This window comes from Chelmon rostratus, chromosome 23 (assembly GCF_017976325.1).
Source record: "Chelmon rostratus isolate fCheRos1 chromosome 23, fCheRos1.pri, whole genome shotgun sequence".
Lineage (NCBI taxonomy): Eukaryota > Metazoa > Chordata > Actinopteri > Chaetodontiformes > Chaetodontidae > Chelmon > Chelmon rostratus.
The window spans coordinates 19311298-19331103 of NC_055680.1; the positions used below are offsets into that span (position 1 = coordinate 19311298).

Genomic DNA, 19806 nt, shown 5'->3' on the forward strand with positions numbered 1-19806 from the left:
CAGCATGAAGTATTCTGCAGCGTCTAAACCTCAGACAGGAAGTAAAGATGTTTATCAGAAATAAATCCGACAGAGCTGGAGAGGAAGAGAAATCACTCGTGTTAATTAAATGAGTGTGACAGCAACAGCTCTACCGGCTAACTAGTTAGCATCTGTAATACAAGTTTACACTGCTGCCACACTGCAGCTAGCATCTGAAGGCTATCAGTATAGATATAGGCACAGGTCGAGGAACTGACGGTGTGTGTGACGTTCACAATGACATCACTTCCTCCTGGAATGCTGAAGGCAGGAAGCAGCGAGCTCGGAGCAGGAAGTGTGTGCGTCAGTCGCTCAGGTACGTGTGGATGTAGATCTGCTGTTGGATCCAGGGGGTGAAGTGCGTCACGTTGCTGTACACGCCGGGTCCGAGCACTTTACTGAAGCACACGCTGCCCCACGACGTCAGGCCGAACAACGTCCAGCGACCGCCGTCCTCCTCGCACACCAACGGGCCGCCGCTGTCGCCCTGAACGCACCACAGGCAGGCACGCACACACACACACACACAAAACCTTTGTTTGTTCAAGTTGCTCCGATGTAATTGTAACATTTTTCATCATTATGAGCAACAACTAATCGATTGATTGATCTGAATTCAGAGCCGGTCTGAATCTTTTTGAGCAGCAGTTCATTCAGAAACCGTCCAGCTGTGAGTGCAGATGTTACCATGCAGGAGTCGACGGTTCCAGCATCGTAACCGGCGCAAAGCATCCTGGGAGTGATGGTCTTCATGTCGAAGTAAGACTGACACTGAGACAGCGAGATGATCCGAACCTCGCCTTCCTGCAGCTTAAAGGGCACTGGACACACACACACACACACACACACACACACACAGAAACACACACAGCTCATTGAGCTCATTAATTTGCTTTAGAAAACTTTGCATCATTAAATCTGATCAGACAACGTTTGACACAGACGCGACAGGAACTGCTAACAGCAGCAGCTAACAGAAGCTGCTAACAGCAGCAGCTAACAGGAGCTGCTAACAGAAGCTGCTAACAGAAGCTGCTAACAGGAGCTGCTAACAGGAGCAGCTAACAGGAGCTGCTAACAGGAGCAGCTAACAGGACCTGCTAACAGGAGCAGTTAACAGGAGCTGCTAACAGGAGCTGCTAACAGGAGCTGCTAACAGAAGCTGCTAAAAGGAGCAGCTAACAGGAGCTGCTAACAGAAGCTGCTAACAGCAGCAGCTAACAGGAGCTGCTAACAGGAGCTGCTAACAGCAGCAGCTAACAGGAGCTGCTAACAGAAGCTGCTAACAGGACATGGTTGACTCCCCGGCAACTTTATACTTCCTGTTTACCACCCAGGGAATGATGGAACTGCAGTTTAGAAGCTAACTGATGCTAATCCAGTGTGAGACGTGTTTAGCTTTAGTTTTAGCAGTTTGCTTCTCATGTGCTGTGTTTAATTGCCTTCAGTGTTTTTTCACATCAACGTCCTGCTGGACGCTCAACCTGAGTTCAGTGTGTGTGTGTGTTTCTGTGTTTCTGTGTGTGTGTGTGTTTCTGTGTTTCACTGTGTGTGTGTGTTTCTGTGCTTCTGTGTGTGTGTGTGTGTGTGTTTCTGTGTTTCTGTTAGTCTGTGTGTGTGTGTGTTTCTGTGTGTGTGTGTGTGTGTTTTTGTGTTTCTGTGTGTGTGTGTTTCTGTGCTTCTGTGTGTGTGTGTTTCTGTCTGTGTGTGTGTGTGTGTGTTTCTGTGTTTCACTGTGTGTGTGTGTGTTTCTGTGTTTGTGTGTGTGTGTGTGTGTGTGTTTCTGTGTTTCTGTGTGTGTGTGTGTGTGTGTGTGTGTTTCTGTGTTTCTGTTAGTGTGTGTGTGTGTGTGTGTGTGCGCGCTCACTCCTGTTGCCCATGTGACCCCAGCCTGTGATGTAACAGTAGGAGTCAGGTGAGGGCAGCTGGCCGAGCTCAGGTAGACACACCGGTCTGACGAACTCCGTCTCCTCGACCTGAAAACACAACAACATATCTGATCAATACCGTCCAATCAATGCTGATCATCAATACTCTGCATGTCTGACGCTGACCTCGGAGTCCAGCTGCACCACGCTGATGTCGTAGTCGACCACCGCCCGGTTGTAGCGTGGGTGTACGACGATGGAGCGCACCCCGCGGCTCTGACTGTGGACACCTGGATGGTCGAGGTTGGTGAGGCCCAGCACCACCTTCCACAGCTCTGCACTCTCCCTCCTGGTGCACACACACACACACACACACAGAGACACACACACACACACACACACACACACACACACACACAGAGAGAGACACACACACACAGAGACACACACACACACACACAGACAGACACACACACACACACACAGAGAGAGACACACACACACACACAGAGACACACACACACACAGAGACACACACACACACACACAGACACACACACACAGAGACACACACACACACACACACACACACACACACACAGAGAGAGAGACACACACACACAGAGACACACACACACACACACACAGACAGACACACACACACACACACAGAGAGAGACACACACACACACACAGAGACACACACACACACACAGAGACACACACACACACAGAGACACACACACACACACACAGACACACACACACAGAGACACACACAGACACACACACACACACACAGAGAGACACACACACACACACACAGACACACACACACACAGACATACACACAGACACACAGAGACACACACACACACACAGAGACACACACACACACACACAGACATACACACACACACAAACACACACACAGACACACACACACAGACATACACACACACAAACACACACACGCACACACACAGACACACACACAGACACACACACAGAAAGACACACACACACACACACAGAAACACAGAAACACACACACAGATCCTCAGTGGTCGATCAGACTCCTGTTGAAGCTTGTGCGTGAGTTTGTGTGTGTGTGTGTCTGTGTGTGTGTCTGTGTGTGTGTGTCTGTGTCAGTGTGTGTGTGTGTGTGTCTGTGTCTGTGTGTGTGTGTCTGTGTGTGTGTGTCTGCGTGTGTGTGTGTCTGTATGTGTGTGTGTGTGTTTCTGTGTGTCTGTGTGTGTGTGTGTGTCTGTGTGTGTGTGTGTGTGTGCGTGTCTGTGTGTCTGTGTGTGTGTGTGTGTGTGTGTTTGTCTGTCTCACCCCTCGAAGCAGTGTGCGACGGTCAGGGCCCACCTCCGGGCGATGAGGACACAGCCGCAGACGTGACCGCTCTGGCCGCTCTGCAGCGAGCACTGCCACGGCCACGCCCCCCGCCGCGACACCCGGCCTCCCAGAATCCTCTTCTTCCTGTGAGGGTAGACGCCCACGGCCGGGCGCTGCCCACACTCTGACGGAGAGGAAGAGGAGTGTTAGTCCGTAGATAATGTCTGTGACTTTGTTCAGGGTTAAAATCATCAGCCTTCACAGATCAGTAATACACCTGGACACCTGGACACCTGGACACCTGACGTGTGATCAAAACATGCTCGCTGTCATGACTCGACTGTGACATCAATGTGACTGATCGGGTTTCTGAGACTTTGGCTCCACCTGATGGTCGAATGCGGAATGACACGGAGCAGGAACAGGTGCTGATGCCTTCAGGTGCCTCCGTTCTCCTGTTCCAGCTTCCACCTGTCTCCTCACAGTCAAAGGAATACTTTGTGGGGTTTGTCTGTTGTCTTGTTTTGTGCTCGAGGGATTTGTTGTCGCCATTTTATCTGTTTTTTTTTTATTTTGAAGATTAATCAATAAAATCCCTTTTACACATTTTCACATGAAATGATCAATGAATAATCCCGAGTTAAAAATGAAAGAGTTCTGATGAGAAGAAGAAGAAGAAAGGTTTACCTTCTCTGGTACAAACAACCGACACTCTCCTCCTGGAATGACACGCATGACTGCAGACAGACAGACAGACAGACAGACAGGCAGCAGACAGACAGGCAGACAGACAGACAGACAGACAGGCAGCAGACAGACAGGCAGACAGACAGACAGACAGACAGACAGACAGACAGACAGACAGGCAGTTAGACTCAGTGCAAACAGTAAAGAGAACTGAATACTGGCAGCATGGTCACCTGACACCCTGTGTGAGTATAAATACACAGTTTTCATTATGTCCGAACAGTTTTTTCACTAACGATCAGACACTCGTGAACCACATTCTGGCGGACAGAGGACCGGGTCGTTTCCAGGACCAGTGTCCGGTTACCTTCTCTTCTCCAGCCGGGCCTGCAGAGCAGATCCGTTCCTCAGGTTCCACTCAGGATGGACGTGTAACCAACGGCGACGGCCCGGGACTCCGGGCTGGTCGGCTACCATGGAAACGGAGGAGGGAACTCTGCAGAAAAACATTGGCTGTAGGTCATCTGTGTGTGTGTGTGCGTGTTTACTGCTGCTGTGGGGACATACATATGTTCACACAGTCACACTGAGGGGACTCATAAAGCTTACAGGTTCAGTCCTCTGAAGTGTGTGTGTGTGTGTTACTAACCTTACCCTAGTCCCAGCTGGTCGCAGGTCAGTTTGCTCAGATCGTGGTTCCACTCGTCCGCACAGACCTGATACTCTGCTGCAGTCCTGAACACTGTCAGTACAGAACCCGATCGATCGGACAGAGACACTGGAGAGACGACAGATCAATACAGAACCTGATCAACAACACCACAGGCACTGGAACACTGTGACGGGTCAGAGGTTGGCTGTGTGTGTGTGTGTGTGTGTGTGTCAGTCTGTGTGTGTGTGTGTGTCAGTCTGTGTGTGTGTGTGTGTGTGTCTCTGTGAGTGTGTCTGTGAGTGTGTGAGTGTGTGTGTGTGTGTGTTTGTGTGTGTGTGTGTCAGTCTGTGTGTGTGTGTGTGCGTGTCAGTGTGTGTGTGTGTCTGTGTCTGTGTGTGTGTCAGTCAGTTTGTGTGTGTCTGTGTGTGTGTGTGTCTGTGTGTGTGTGTGTGTGTGTGTCTGTGTCAGTCTGTGTGTGTGTGTGTGTGTGTGTGTGTGTGTCAGTCAGTTTGTGTGTGTCTGCGTGCGTGTGTGTGTGTGTGTGTGTGTGTGTGTGTGTGTGTGTGTGTCGTACCACAGTTCCATTCATCAGAGCTGTCTGAACAGTGCTTCCTTCCATCACACCACAGAGTCCGATGAACACACTGATGGTTGTTACAGGACAGCTCGTTATCTCTGCACACCGCTGAAGAAACGTTAATAAATATGATCAATAACTCAATCAACAGGTTGATTATCACTGACAAAAGATTGACGACGTCATCCAATAATCATTCAATCAATAAGTGTGTTATGTCTGTACGGCATTAATACTCCATCTGCCTGTGAGGTCCGGGCAGAGAGACTCACAGCAGTTCGCCTCGTCCACCATCAGGGGGCAGTCTGGGAACCCATCACAGATCATACTGGCTTTGATGCACACCTTACTGCCAGGACACTCCCACAGAGCGCGCTCAGAGCAGCCTGACGGACACAGACAGCGACGTGGTAAACGTGGACCTGAATCAGTATGCAGGACTCGCGATGAGGTACCTGCTGCTCTTACATTAGGCCACAGTGTTCTGAGTGCTCTTATTTTGAAATGTGTGCGTCTCACCACAGTTGTCCTCGTCGCTGTGGTCATCGCAGTCCATGTGTCCGTCACAGCGTTTGGTTGCCAGGACGCAGCGGCCTGACCGACACTTGAAGTGGCTGGGGGAGCACTCTGTTGTCGAGGCACCAAAAACAACAACAACAGGAAGCAAAGCGAAATGTGACAGGAAATCGTTTAAAAGACAGTTTACATGAGAAGAGACAGAAAGTCCCACCCAGCATGGACACGAGGACAAACAGACACACAGTGAGTACCGTCCACTCCGGCCTCCGGCAGCAGGCAGGTCGTGTTTCCTCCCTCCTCTGGAAACTGACTACAGTCAGAATCCTCAGGCCACTGCAATCCCACAATGCCGAGCACCGACTCACACTTCCCCTTGGCATTACGACACAATGACCTGCAGGGCAGGGAGACGTAAGAACAGAGATGTAGCAGTACACAGAAGTCACAGTTCGGTTCAGATCCAGGTTTCGGAGTCACAGCACAACAAAAAACAAATGTACGTTACCCACAATTCTCTGCGCTGCTGTTGAAGCTGACCAGGAACCCAAACTGTTCCCAAACAACCGAGTGTAAGGGACTTCTGTTTACTGGCTGACTAGCATGCCAATCAGCTAGCCTGGTGTGCTAACCTCAGCACATGTTGCTAAAGAACATACAGCTAAATGCTGAGAGGAAGAGCTAGGCTATCAGCTAACAGTATCACTAGCTTGCTAGCTTGGTTAGCGAGGTACATCCGTAATTCACATTACCTGTGATTTTAATTGGGATGCTAATTTTGGCTAGCAAAAAACAGGCTGAAAACGAAATGAACAGCTGATTGTCAGACTGTTGAGAACTGAAAACACTGTTGAAGGATCAAAGTTCTGAGACGAAACCACAGACACACAAAAACAGCCAGAAACAGGGTGACGGGTTTTTGACAGTGCACAGCGCCACGGATACGCTTTACGACGCCTCTATCCTCACTGACAGGCCCCCATGGTCGTGACCCTGCGTTATGGTCTGTTTTACTCTAAATGAGACCATAATTCACTAAATGGACATCATGCTGAACTGAAGAAGACTTGAAACTAGTGACTGAGACCACGAACTCATCAGGAAACTGTTCACTGAGCGAATAAACCGAGAGAGAAGCAGATTCATTTTCTCATTAGCTTCCATACAGTCTGACTTCTGTTTGCAACCAACTGAAAGACCACTTACTACCTCACATATAGCATCTTAGCCTCTGCAGACTGACTGGAGGATTAACTAACTAACAGACTAGCTAGTTGCTGACCTGCAGGGCGGGACCCTCCGCAGGGTGACCGGGTCACACTTTGGGACCAGCAGCGTGCAGGCGTAGAACATGAGGTACTGGTAGCAGCCGGTCTGGACCAGGGCGGGGAACAGGGACGACTCCCAGGACACAGAGCTCTCTCTCTGGGACAGGTGACCCAGGTAGTTGGGGTAGCTGGTCAGGTTGTAGGGCAGGTTCATGCACAGCTCCAGGCTGATGGGCTCACAGCGAGCTGAGAGGCAGAGAGGCAGAGTCACCACCAGAGGGAGACATTTCCTACTCATCTTCAACCAGAGCACAGGAACAGAAGACACCTTCACGTCAAGGACTGGCCCTGAGACCTGGACCTACACTGCAAACAGCAGGTTAACAGCTGGATGCAGTGAACCAGCTGTGAGGTACTTTTACTTGATAAAATCACATATACGAAGTATTTCAGTGTAGAGGTGTGCTTCCCGCTGCAGAGCCTCCACTCACTGCAGCCGCTGCTGTTGGTTCGGGGGTCGCAGGGGGCGCCGCCCCCCCCACACGCCGGCGGACAGGAAGTGGAGATACAGCTGGACTGGCCGGGAACACACACACCCTGAGCTGGAAAACGCACACACAGACACATGGTAAGAGTCCGAGAAGCAGGTGGGTGAAGAGATGTGAGACAGGTGTGAGGCAGACAGGTGTCTCACTCTGCTCTCTGCTGCAGTGCTCCTCATCGCTGCCGTCTTTACAGTCGTCCTCTCCATCACAACGGAACGCCGAAGGAATACACTGACCGTTCCTGCACTCCAACAGACCCTGACTCTTACAGGCTGCACACAGAGAGACAGACAGACAGACAGAGACAGAGAGAGAGGGACAGACAGAGAGAGAGACAGACAGACAGAGAGAGAGGGACAGACAGAGAGAGAGACAGACAGACAGAGAGAGAGGGACAGACAGAGAGAGAGACAGACAGACAGAGAGACAGACACACAGAGACAGAGAGAGAGGGACAGACAGAGAGAGAGACAGACAGACAGAGAGACAGACAGACAGAGAGAGAGACAGAGAGACAGACAGAGAGACAGACAGTCAGAGAGAGAGGGACAGACAGAGAGAGAGACAGACAGACAGAGAGACAGACAGACAGAGACAGAGAGAGAGGGACAGACAGAGAGAGAGACAGACAGACAGAGAGACAGACAGACAGAGACAGAGAGACAGAGACAGAGAGAGAGGGACAGACAGAGAGAGAGACAGAGAGACAGGCAGAGAGAGAGACAGACACAGAGAGAGACAGAGAGACAGGCAGAGATAGACAGAGAGACAGACAGAGAGACAGAAAGACAGAAAGACAGACAGAGACAGACAGACAGACAGACAGAGACAGACAGAGAGACAGACAGACAGACAGAGACAGAGAGAGAGGGACAGACAGAGAGAGAGAGGGAGAGAGAGACAGACACACAGACAGACAGAGAGACAGAGAGAGAGAGACAGAGAGAGAGACAGAGAGAGAGGGACAGACAGAAAGACAGACAGACAGAGAGAGAGACAGAGAGGGACAGACAGACAGACAGACAGACAGAGACAGAGAGAGAGACAGAGAGAGAGACAGACAGACAGACAGAGAGAGAGAGAGAGAGACAGGCAGACAGACAGAAACAGAGAGAGAGACAGAGAGAGACAGACAGGCAGACAGACAGAAACAGAGAGAGTGACAGACAGACAGACAGAGAGAGACGGTTCATTCAGGGCAGGAGCTGCGCTGACGTGAGCTAATATGTTAGCTCGCAGACGTTAGCCGGCCAACGCGGCAGCCCAGTCGAGCAGGAACAGTCTCAAACGGATCTTGACTGTGCTGCTCATTTGGTTTTTAAATCACAAACAGCTTCTCTTTGATTCTTGGACAACCTGATTCCAAAGATGCTGCGACTCTGTGAACCATCAACAAACAGCAGGTGATGCTCACCTTTCTGACAGAAACTGACCTGAAAACAGCACAAAGTCAATATATTTACTGTCTGAGCTCATCAGCTTCAGTGATTTCTGTAAATATCAGCTGATTCTGGATCTGACGCAGCAACACGTTTCAAACACGTTGGGACAGGAGCAACTAAAGACTGGGAAAGATGTGGAACGCTCCAAAAACACCAGTTTGGATCATTCCACAGGTAAACAGGCTGATTGGTAACAGGTGATAGCATCATGACTGAAAGGCTCAGTGGTTCACAGCGAGGATGGAGCGAGGGTCAACACTTTGTCAACACGTGATTGGATGAAGAGATTAATACCTGGACTCAGGAACACTTCAGGAAACTCAGTTTGACTGGAAACAACTGATTCTGGTTTACTGATGGTTCACAGAGTCCAGACTGTTGAGAACCAGGGTTGGAACAGTGATCATGTCTTTGTGGTCCAAATACAGAACAGAGTCGGTGTGAACATCTGTAGTAATGATCGAGGGGTCCGCAGCTGGGATAAGAACAAAAAAAACATTCTGCTCATTTCCATTGGCTCGTCTTCATTTCTACCTGCTGTTGGACACTTTCACCTCGTCATTTGTCTAATTGATAATTGGACAAACGTTCAAACTCACAGCAGTTCAGCTCGTCGCTCTTGTCCAGACAGTCGTGGTCTCCGTCACACAGCCAGTCTCTGGACACGCAGCGGCCGTCACCACACCGGTGTTCACGAGCCAGATCACACACTGAGACACAGAGACAGAGACGGACATGTGTTTCACATTAAAACATCAGCAGTGTAGCAGACAGCTACATACACCAATATACAATCAGACCGCACAAAGAGACAGCAAAGGTTTTCCTGAGATGGACACAATGGGCCCCTGGACACATGACTGTGAGGGCCCTGGACACTACAGGACATATTCCAGATGGCTTAGACTGAGTGTGTGTCTCTCTGTGTGTCTCTTAGTGTCTGTGTGTGTGTCTGTCTTTCTCTGTGTGTCTCTGTCTCTCTCTGTCTTTCTCTGTGTGTCTCTATGTCTCTCTGTGTGTCTCTGTCTCTCTCTGTGTCTCTGTGTGTCTCTCTCTGTGTGTCTCTCTGTCTCTCTCTGTCTCTCTCTCTGTGTCTCTGTCCCGTCTCACCACAGTTCAGTTCATCACTCAGGTCTCCACAGTCGTCATAGCCGTCACAGACCAGAGTGGGCGAGAGACACCGACCAGTGTTGCACTGAAACTTTCCATCTGTACACACTGGAGAGAGAGAGATGCTACCTGTTAGCACACCATGCACTGGTTGTTGTTTGTTTGTTTGTTTGTTTGTTTGTTGTTGTTATTTGTTGTCTTTGTTGTTGTTTGTTGATGTTGATGTTTGTTGTTGTTTGTTGTTGTTGATGTTTGTTGTTGTTGTTTGTTTGTTGTTGTTGTTATTTGTTGTCTTTGTTGTTGTTTGTTGATGTTTGTTGTTGTTGTTTTTTGTTGTTGTTTGTTGTTTGTTTGTTGTTGTTGTTATTTGTTGTCTTTGTTGTTGTTTGTTGATGTTTGTTGTTGTTGATGATGTTTTTTGTTGTTGTTTGTTTGTTTGTTGTTGTTGTTGTTCAGGGTGAAATGTGTCACAGACTCTGTTTGAATGAATGACAGACAGGTGACATCACTTCTTCACGTCTTTTCCCTCACAGGTGACTTCCTGTCCCGCCTTCTGTTTTTCTTTCTGTCCCACTTTGTCTTTTTCACTCTTTCATCATTTACTTTTTCTCGTTTGGTCAAATTTTCTTTCTCTCTCTCTTTATAAACTTTTTCTTTTCACTCGTTGTTTCAGCTCACTTCTTTTCTTCTTCTTTCTCTTTGTGTGACTTTTCGTCGTCCAGTTGTCTCGTTCTTCTCCTGCTGTCTCACATTCAGTCTTATTTAGTCTTTGTTGTCCTTCCTTCTCTTTGTCATTTTACGTCCTTTCGCTGTCTGATTTTGTCTCGTTTAGAAAATTCATGGCAGGAATCATCCTCCTCTTATGAAGAGAGGTCAGAAAGAGGGCGAGAGACATAAACAGACAAAGAGAAATCTCTCTCTCTCTCCCCTCTCTCTCTACATTCCAGTGGTCTCAGCATACATTGTCCTTATATCGCCATGACAACCCCCTTCATGTCACACACAAACAGTTCCGGAACACCACTGTCATCCAATCAATCACCTGCAAATGCATCACCACGACAACAGGCGGAAAACTCCCGCTGCTATTTATACAGGTCACAATACAGTGTGTGTGTGTGTGTGTGTGTGTGTGTGTGTGTGTGTGTGTGTGTGTGTGTCTCTCACCACAGTGTGTTTCGTCGCTCCAGTCGTCACAGTCATTATACCCATTACACACCAGTTTCTGAGGGACACAAATCCCTGTTGCACACAGGAAGTGGTCCTTCCCGCCACAGACAGCTGTCAACCAATGAGAGAGGGTAGAGCAGTGATGTCATCAAACCATCCGATCAGTATAGACGTTAAAACACTAACGTGTGTGCACGTTGTTACTCACAGGGTTTCCCTTTGATCTGTCGTGGTGTGTAACAGGCTGAAGGGGCGGGGCCTGCTGTTGCCGTGGGCGATGGTGACGATGATGATGGCGGCGACACAGCAGAGGTGACACTGCTGAACTGTGAGCAACGGAGGAAGTCGGGCCAGGAGGCATTGAACATCTGGAGGACGGGCTCGCAGCCTTCCCTCGCCGCCTCGCAGAACGATGCGCAGGGCAGCACAACCCGCCTGACCACACACACGCACACATACACACACACACACACAGACACACGCGCGCGCGCGCGCGCACACACACACACACACACGCGTGCGCACACACACACACACGCGTGCGCACACACACACACAGACACACACATACACACAGAGACACACACACACACACACACACAGACACACACACACACACACACACACACACACACACATTTGTCCTACAGTGCGTGTAACCATCTGTGTAAAAACTCTCAGTGTGGTTTTCTGTTCACTGGACCTTCGTCGTACCTGCTGTGCTCGTCGTCAGCGGCGATACACTCGGGCAGCGCCAGCGAGCAGCCGAACAGCATGATGTGTCTGTAGCAGGACAGTCTGCTGAGGTAGCTGAAGAACCTGCAACACGTTGAGAAAACCTCGTCAGTCCACATCGAGACAAGTTCAGTCCACAGGAACAACGTGTTTGATCAGGACGCCGTCGACGCTCACTGAAGGTCTGACATGTCTTCAGGTGAGAAAGAGAACATTTAGACTTCCAGCACGTGTTCGAGGCTCTGCAGCGGCAGCTCGGCCGGTCTCGGCAGCTCTTTGGTTACTTACGGCTGGCTCTGACCCTTCATCGTGCTTTGATGACATGAGAATAAGATAATTCTCTTCTCTCGGAGAATAAATCTAATATTTGGAGTTTGTCTGAGAGCTTCCTGTTCTACAGCGCTGCCTTCGCAGATTTTCAGTTCTTATATTTGGTTGAAAGCTGTCAGGTGACCTTTGACTCGTCACTCAGGTACAGGTGAGTCGTTCATCCTGGTGATGATCGTACTGTGTCCTCTCAGAGTGTGCGACCTGCCTGCTCGTCTTTAGATGTGGTTACCTTAGCAACATGTCCACCTCAGAGCTCTTCACCACGGCGACGGAGGAGGACAGCCATGTTTGGTTGTAGGGCAGCATGTGACACTGAGGCTCCGCGATCAGCTGGCAGCTACCTGGAGACAGAGAAGAAGAAGAGGGTACAACACAGAAAAGCAGCTGTTTACGACCCAACTTTACAGGCAGCGACCTCTAGTGGTGGTAGCTGACGGGAGCAAAGAAGGAGGCCGCTGTTCCCGTCCCAGATGAAACCGAAAGTCATCGTTAACCTCTGTGACGTACTGAAGCGACGTCACGTACGCAACACTAACGTACTGATTTTAACCCGCGACCTTTTCCCAATATCTGGCTAACACTGCTGCGGGGGGGTTTACAGCGGAGTCATTTAAGGCCCACACTGGTTGAACTGTTAGCTGGAGGTCAGTCTGGTGACCACCCAGCGTCCAATCAGAGGGCAGGACAGTCTGAAGCTCATTAGCATTCACCTCAACTAAAGAGAGAGACACTGAAGGACAGCAGAGGACACAGAGACAGAGACAGAGACAGAGACGAGGGGAATTTTAAACTAGAAACTGAATGAACGATTTATCACACACACACACACACACACACACACACACACACACACACACACTCTGCTGTCAGAGCTACGCTCGGCGGCGGTTGATACCTGAGTCAGGTGCTGAGGTGGCGCTGATCGGCCAGGTGGTGGTCAGTGACGTCACAGAGGACAGCCAATCGGGAGGCGTCGTGTAGGGCTGAGTGGGCGGGGCCTGGGAGGAGGAGGAGGCCGTAGGAACGACGGTGGTAGCAGCCGATGTGTTGTTGCTACCTCTGTGCGTGATGTCATCGTCGCTATGGCTTCGTAGCAAAGCCGTGACGTTTCCCGTCTCAAAGACGGAGGGGTGGTTTGTGCTGTTGCCGTGGTAACCAGGGTCGCCGTCGGCAATGGGCTCGGGGGAGGGGAGGGGGCTGGAGTCCAAGAGGCTGCTGCCAAATATACCTGCAAAAAACACACATGTCAGAACAGGAAGCGTCGCGTCTCAGATCGGGATCCAATCACATCACTGGCACCATCCCTCTGAGACAGCTGAGCCAATCACAGAGAGGCGCCGTGGTCTGGATGATGCAGAGCGACACGACGAGGGCGTGCGGACAAAGACACGTTTTCCAACACCCTGCTTTGAGCTCTCATCTGAATGAGATGCCACCAAAAACACCATCCAGACGGGCGGAGCGAGGGCGGAGTGAGGGCAGAGTGAGGGCTGAGTGAGGGCAGAGTGAGGGCGGAATGTGAGGGCAGAGTGAGGGCGGAGTGAGGGCAGAGTGAGGGCGGAGTGAGGGCTGAGTGAGGGCAGAGTGAGGGCGGAGTGAGGGCAGAGTGAGGGCAGAGTGAGGGCGGAATGTGAGGGCAGAGTGAGGGCAGAGTGAGGGCGGAGTGAGGGCAGAGTGAGGGCGGAGTGAGGGCGGAATGTGAGGGCAGAGTGAGGGCAGAGTGAGGGCGGAGTGAGGGCAGAGTGAGGGCGGAATGTGAGGGCAGAGTGAGGGCAGAGTGAGGGCGGAGTGAGGGCAGAGTGAGGGCGGAGTGAGGGCGGAGTGAGGGCGGAGCAAGGGTGGAGTGAGACATAATATGACAGAGCCGGAGGCCTGACCTCACAAACAGGAAAACAACAGCAGGTCTGTGCGTGACCTGCTCGGGCAGAGGACCAGGTCGGACTGACGGGTCCAGAAAAACCACCGTCTGGGCGAGACCGCTGCACCTGAGCTCACAGAGTCCAATCAGGACGAGTCTGAGCTCCACGTGGTGACGCTCCTCCTCTGTGTGTATTTTAACAGGACAAACGTACTGTGACAGGCATGTAGACAGCAACTGCTGTATCACACACACACACACACACACACACACACACACACACACACACACACACACAGCCTGAGTACTGATGTGTTCAGTGGGAAATTTCTATGAATAGTGTCAGAGTGATCCAGTTACCATGGTGAACCAGACAGACTGATCCATTTACATTTCATCTGTCTCTCTCTCTCACACACACACACACACACACACACACACACACACACACACACACACACACACACACCTGACTCACCTGTCTGTGCAGGTAGAATAAACAGACTGTGTGAACTGATCGTCTTTAACACAACCTGATCCTGAGAGTCTGGACTCTGGAGAACGTCAACAGAACCAGAATCAATGATCAATCAAACTGAGTCTTTCAGGATCATTCAGACCCCATCACCTGTATCACCTGTTCAATCAGCCGGTTCACCTGTGGAACCATCCAGACAGGTGTTTTAGCTGCTCCTGTCTCAACGTGTTGCTGCATCTGATCCAGAATCAGCAGATTTAATAACAGCTCAGACAGTAAATGTTCTGACTCTGTGCTGTTTCCAGGTCAGTTTCTGTCAGATCAGGTGATCACTTCCTGTTCGCTTTCAGAGTCGCAGCTGTTTGGAATCAACATGAAAGACGAGAGAACAGACGGAGGAAACAGAGAGATCTGAAGACTGAGAGACCATCAGCTGCTTAATGGAGAGGAAACACACACACACACACAGAGACACACACACGCACGCACGCACGCACAGATTTATGGAGAGTGTGTAATGAGTCAGGGAGGAGACAACAGAAAACAGCTGCAGAAGAAGAAGAAAAGGAAGGAGAAGAAGAAGAAGAAGAAGAAGAAGAAGAAGAAGAAGAAGAAGGAGAAGAAGAAGAAGGAGAAGAGGAAGAAGAGGAAGAAGAGGAAGTAGAAGAAGAAGAAGGAGAAGAGGAAGAAGAGGAAGAAGGAGAAGAAGAAGAAGAAGAAGGAGAAGAAGAAGAAGGAGAAGAGGAAGAAGAGGAAGAAGAGGAAGTAGAAGAAGAAGAAGGAGAAGAGGAAGAAGAGGAAGACCTCACACTGTGTGGAAATGTTTCTGCAGTTTGTCTGGCTTTAAAAAAATCCTTCAGATGTTCGTTGTTGTTTAGTTTGAGAAAGAAAGAAAGAAAGAAAGAAAGAAAGAAAGGAGAGGAAAGTATGAAGAAGCAATGGAGGTGAAAAGAAAGGAGGAGGGAGGAAAGAGAACGAAGAGGAGGGGTAACGAAGACAGGAAAATCAAGATGGAGGACAAGGAGATGAAGACGATGAGGCAGAAGAGAGGACAGGAAGAGAGAAAGAGGGGAAATTGAAGATGAAAGGAGTAAAAGAGGAGGTGAGGAGGTGAGGAGGAGGAGGAGGAGGAGGAGGAGGAGAAGGTTCAGTTTTACTACCTGCGTAAATACTTGAAATTCTTTCTGTCTGAATGTTTGAGACGTTAACCTCTGCTCCTGATTGGCTGAGGGACTCCCTGCTGTCATGGTGACGAGAGGAAGCATGACTGACACACACACACACACACACACACACACACACACACACCCACATTTGATGTAATTAAGTCGCCTGTGAATTAATTAGAGAATATGAATATGTGTCATCTCTCCTCCTGTCCTCCATCAGTCTGTTCAGCATCCATCCATCCTCCTCTCATCTTTCCTTTCATTCCTCTTATCCTTACTTCCTTCTATGCATCCTTACTTCCCTCCTTATTTTGCTTTCTGTCATCCATCTTTCCTTGCTCTCTTCTTTTACACTCCTTCTTTCCTCCTTCCTTGCTCTCTTTCGTTCTTTCAGTCCATCTATCCTTCCATCTTTTAACCCTAACCTCCTACCATCCGACATCCTCCTCTCCTTTCTTCCTCGATCGAGCCATCTTTCCTTTCTCTCATTCCCTTCTTTTTATCCATCTTTCCTTCCTTTCACCCTTCCCTCATTTCCTTCTTTTGATCCGACCTCCTCTCCAAGAAGAAACGGAAGAAACTTGTAATAATTTATTTAATGTTAATGTTATTTGATTATTATTATTTATTAGTTAAGTAATTATTCATAAAAGTAGAAAAAGAAGAAAGAGAAAACACTAGAAACAGCGGTTAGCACAAAGCTAACACGGCTACGATGATAAACAGCTCGTAACGACTTTTAAATCTTCGACTCAGAATGACGCTGACGTCTCGCAAACAGATCGTAAGTTTCAAAGACTCTTTGTCTCCATCCGGTGGTCAGAACGGGTCACTGCCGCCGCTGACGGTCCACTTACAGGCAGAGCAGCACCGGTTACTTTCATGGTTACTCAAAATATTTGTCGTCAATTTCCTTCCATACAGAAACCAGCGTGCGTGTGTGTGTGTGCGCGTGTGTGTGTGTGCTCGGGCGTGTGCGTGCGTGCGTCTACCTGTGAGGGCCAGGACGAGCAGCAGCAGGCCGGCCAGCAGGCTCACAGTAGGAATCAGGATGTAGAGGAGAAGTCGAAGGTGATTGGTCGATCCCAGCTTGTGAGGACACGGCTCCCCGCCCATCCCTGTCTCGGGTCCTCGAGTCTGGAGGACACATGGAGACGAGTTCACTTTCATCGGACTTTAGCAAACAGCTCAATCCAGGTCATGACATCAGCAGGTGCTTTCTACCAATCAGGGAGTTTCTCTCACGAAGTCCGTGTGTGTGTGTGTGTGTGTGTGAGAGTGTGTGTGTGAGTGAGTGTGAGTGTGTGTGTGTGTGTGTGTGTGAGACGTCCCAGCAGGAAACAGTTTTCTTCGGGGGTGCTAACATTACCAGCAGCGCTAACTGAAGGAGAGCTCGACACACTAAGACCAGCGTAAGGCCCGCCCCCTCCCCCAGGTTATTTTTAACGAGCAGGCAGAGGGAGGGGGAGGGGAGGGGAGAGGAGGGGGGGGGGGGGGGGGGGGGGGGGGTGACCTGGCTGTTTCTGTCCTCTCAGAGTTTCCGTTGGACAACTTGAAGTTATTTTTGAAGCGATATGATGACGAGCCAACACTCGACACCACTCAGCAGCCACTCGGGTGTATATACTGCTGCCTGCAGCCCCCCTCTGTTCAACACAGCCGTTGATTGACCCCCCACACACACAGAGAGAGACTTATAATGAATAATGTGCACTTCATCCACGCCCACAGTCACTGATGTGACACTGACCCTGTTCACGTCCACAAGCCTCCAAAGCAACAGGAGCCCACAAAGACGCTGACTTCAGATCAGATCCAGCCTGTTACTGTCAGCCCCCCAGCAGCTGCAAAGCTGTCCTCTAACCTGCAGTTTGTTTTCTCAGCTCATCAGAGAATAATGCTCGTTTAAGTCTCAGAAATGTGACGTCATCACTCGATCATCATCGATCATCATTGATCATCATCATCATCGCTGCTGCTTCGTTTTTCTTTCCAGGCGTCTGATGATCTGCTCTGACACACACTGATCCCTGTCCATCAGCAGAAAACTGAGCTCCACATTAATGAGCTGCAGGGATCCTGCTCTCTGCACGCAGCAGCCAATCAGAGCGCGCCGCTTCAACGTTTCATCAGGCTTTGAATTCAAATCCGGACTCGACTAAACCTTTTAGTCCGGAACAAACTGCAAATCCTGAGTTTGAATCAAGATCTGAACATCAGAACAACGACCTGCAGGCTGTCAGAAACAGACGAGCGGTCGCTCCCTGCTTCAGTGAAGGTTTCGGGGTTTTGGACTGTTGGTGGGACAGACTGCGAGACGTCCTCTTGGACTGTTGGTGGGACACGCTGCGAGACGTCCTCTTGGACTGTTGGTGGGACACGCTGCGAGACGTCCTCTTGGACTGTGGGAAACTGTCTTTGTCATTGATTAATCGATCATGAAAAGGAGAAATGTTTATTTCTGGGACTCTCTGAAGCTTTCCACCGGTCGCTGCCATTCATTCAGAAAACTAACACCCCCAACCTGAGGACACTTTCTGGGTCCTGACTGACTGTCCCTGTCTCCAGGGACTGAGCTCACACTCATTCATGAAGCAGACAGAAAACACTCACAGCTTCCAGATGTTTGAGCAGCTGTGCGTCTCTTAAACCGGATCTTTGTTTGTCTCCTGGAGCTCGTGGACCGGTGATGGACATGTCTCAGTTTTCTGACTCACTGAGAGACAAACGGCAGATTGAGGACAGGAATCACAGTCCAGTTCCGGGACTGAGTGACAGGAACAGCTGAACGCTGTGATTCGTTCTTCATCAGCGATGAAACTCTTTGTTTCTGATGAGATGAAGGAGAAAATCTTCATCATCACGTGTCGCTGGACAAACGGCGGCCGATCAAATTCATCACCCGCGAACTTATTAAGTTTGAGCTCGAGCTCGTGTTTCTGGAGCAGCCTTCATCACCGAGCGGCGAGGAAGACAACTGACAGAGAGAAGACATGAAGACAGAGGACAGAGACAAGGAGACAGACTCAAGGACAGCAGCGCGGAGGAAAGGGGGACCAGAGAAGAGGGACTCACCGCCGCAGCTCCCGCTCCGCTGAAGGTGACACGCGGACAGGTCTCCAGCCGCGCGGACAACATGACCCGATGCTGGCCGCTGCCGAGCGCGAGACCATCCCTCTGCCCAGCGCGCGCCAGCAGCTCCGCTACCTACCCGAGCACGAGACACGGTGGCCCCGCCCCCCCAGAGTCCAGCTCCACCCCCTCCCTCCACGTTTAAAGTCTGTGACGCTTCACCACTCTCTCTCCAACACACACACACACACACACACCGCGGGGACACGAGCCCCCTCACCCCACACCTGAGGCCCCCACAGTGACAGGAAGTCCCCACCGGGATTAATGAACGCACACACACAGCTCAGGTTGTCTGCACGTGACGAAGCCTTAACACGGGATTAAACACAAGTCACGGTCAAGTGCATGCTGGGACATGAGCCTCGTGCCCGTGTGTGTGTGTGTTACATGCAGAAACACACACTCTGTGCACACCTTTGAGACGAGCCTGCTGTGTGTGTGTGTGTGTGTGTTGTTCTGCCATCATTGTGGGGACCGGTGACACGGCCTCGTGGACGCGCCTGCTTTAAACCAACGTGACGACACGGTGAATTGCGGGGACACGACGTGAGGTCATCACGTCAAAGCAGTTTAAAGTCACAGAATCAGAGCTCAGGTGAAAACAGCTGACTTACTGAAGTATAACAGAGGAAACCACACTTTAGTCCAGTTTAACTTTTCGTCTATTTCAGTCTTTGTTTAGCTGCTCGAGGCACAGGTTTGTTTTGGTTAGCTAAAGTTCAGCTAAAGGTCTGATCCTTCATTTTGTCAGTTCAACAAAGCTGCCAAAGGAAATACTTCGTCCCTTCAGTCCACATGGACTTTGAGAATATTAATGGAATATAAAGTCCAACATCAACACTTCCTCGTTTAAATAAAGTTCTGTGACAGTGAACTGAAAGATGGTTGGCGCTCAGCCACGAGC

The 19806-nt window shown here is 50.1% G+C and overlaps 1 protein-coding gene across 1 annotated transcript; it reads right to left on the reverse strand.

Annotated features, from left to right (window-relative positions):
- Positions 1-92: 92 nt before the first annotated feature.
- Positions 93-18905, reverse strand: corin (corin, serine peptidase). The gene is made up of 24 exons (XM_041965776.1): positions 18843-18905; positions 16760-16904; positions 13158-13490; positions 12492-12603; positions 11912-12016; positions 11406-11632; positions 11195-11308; positions 10028-10135; positions 9517-9627; positions 7625-7747; positions 7422-7532; positions 6945-7176; positions 5917-6059; positions 5666-5773; positions 5419-5532; positions 5144-5254; positions 4572-4695; positions 4285-4413; positions 3918-3967; positions 3228-3414; positions 2076-2238; positions 1889-1997; positions 709-842; positions 93-508 (listed from the first exon to the last, which is right to left on the reverse strand). The coding sequence occupies exons 1-24, from the start codon at positions 18903-18905 to the stop codon at positions 326-328; spliced, it is 3339 nt and encodes a 1112-aa protein (XP_041821710.1). The 3' UTR covers positions 93-325.
- Positions 18906-19806: the final 901 nt, after the last annotated feature.

Bases quoted from the DNA above. Each gene is read 5' to 3' on its own strand.
- corin (XM_041965776.1), bottom strand. From the start codon at position 18,905: ATGTTGTCCGCGCGGCTGGAGACCTGTCCGCGTGTCACCTTCAGCGGA. The intron at 12,604-13,157 runs GTATCAACCGCC...CTCTGTCTCCAG, and splicing joins CACCTCAGCACCTGACTCAG to GTAGCTGCCAGCTGATCGCG. The intron at 9,628-10,027 runs GTGAGACGGGAC...TCTGTGTCTCAG, and splicing joins GAGTGATGAACTGAACTGTG to TGTGTGATCTGGCTCGTGAA.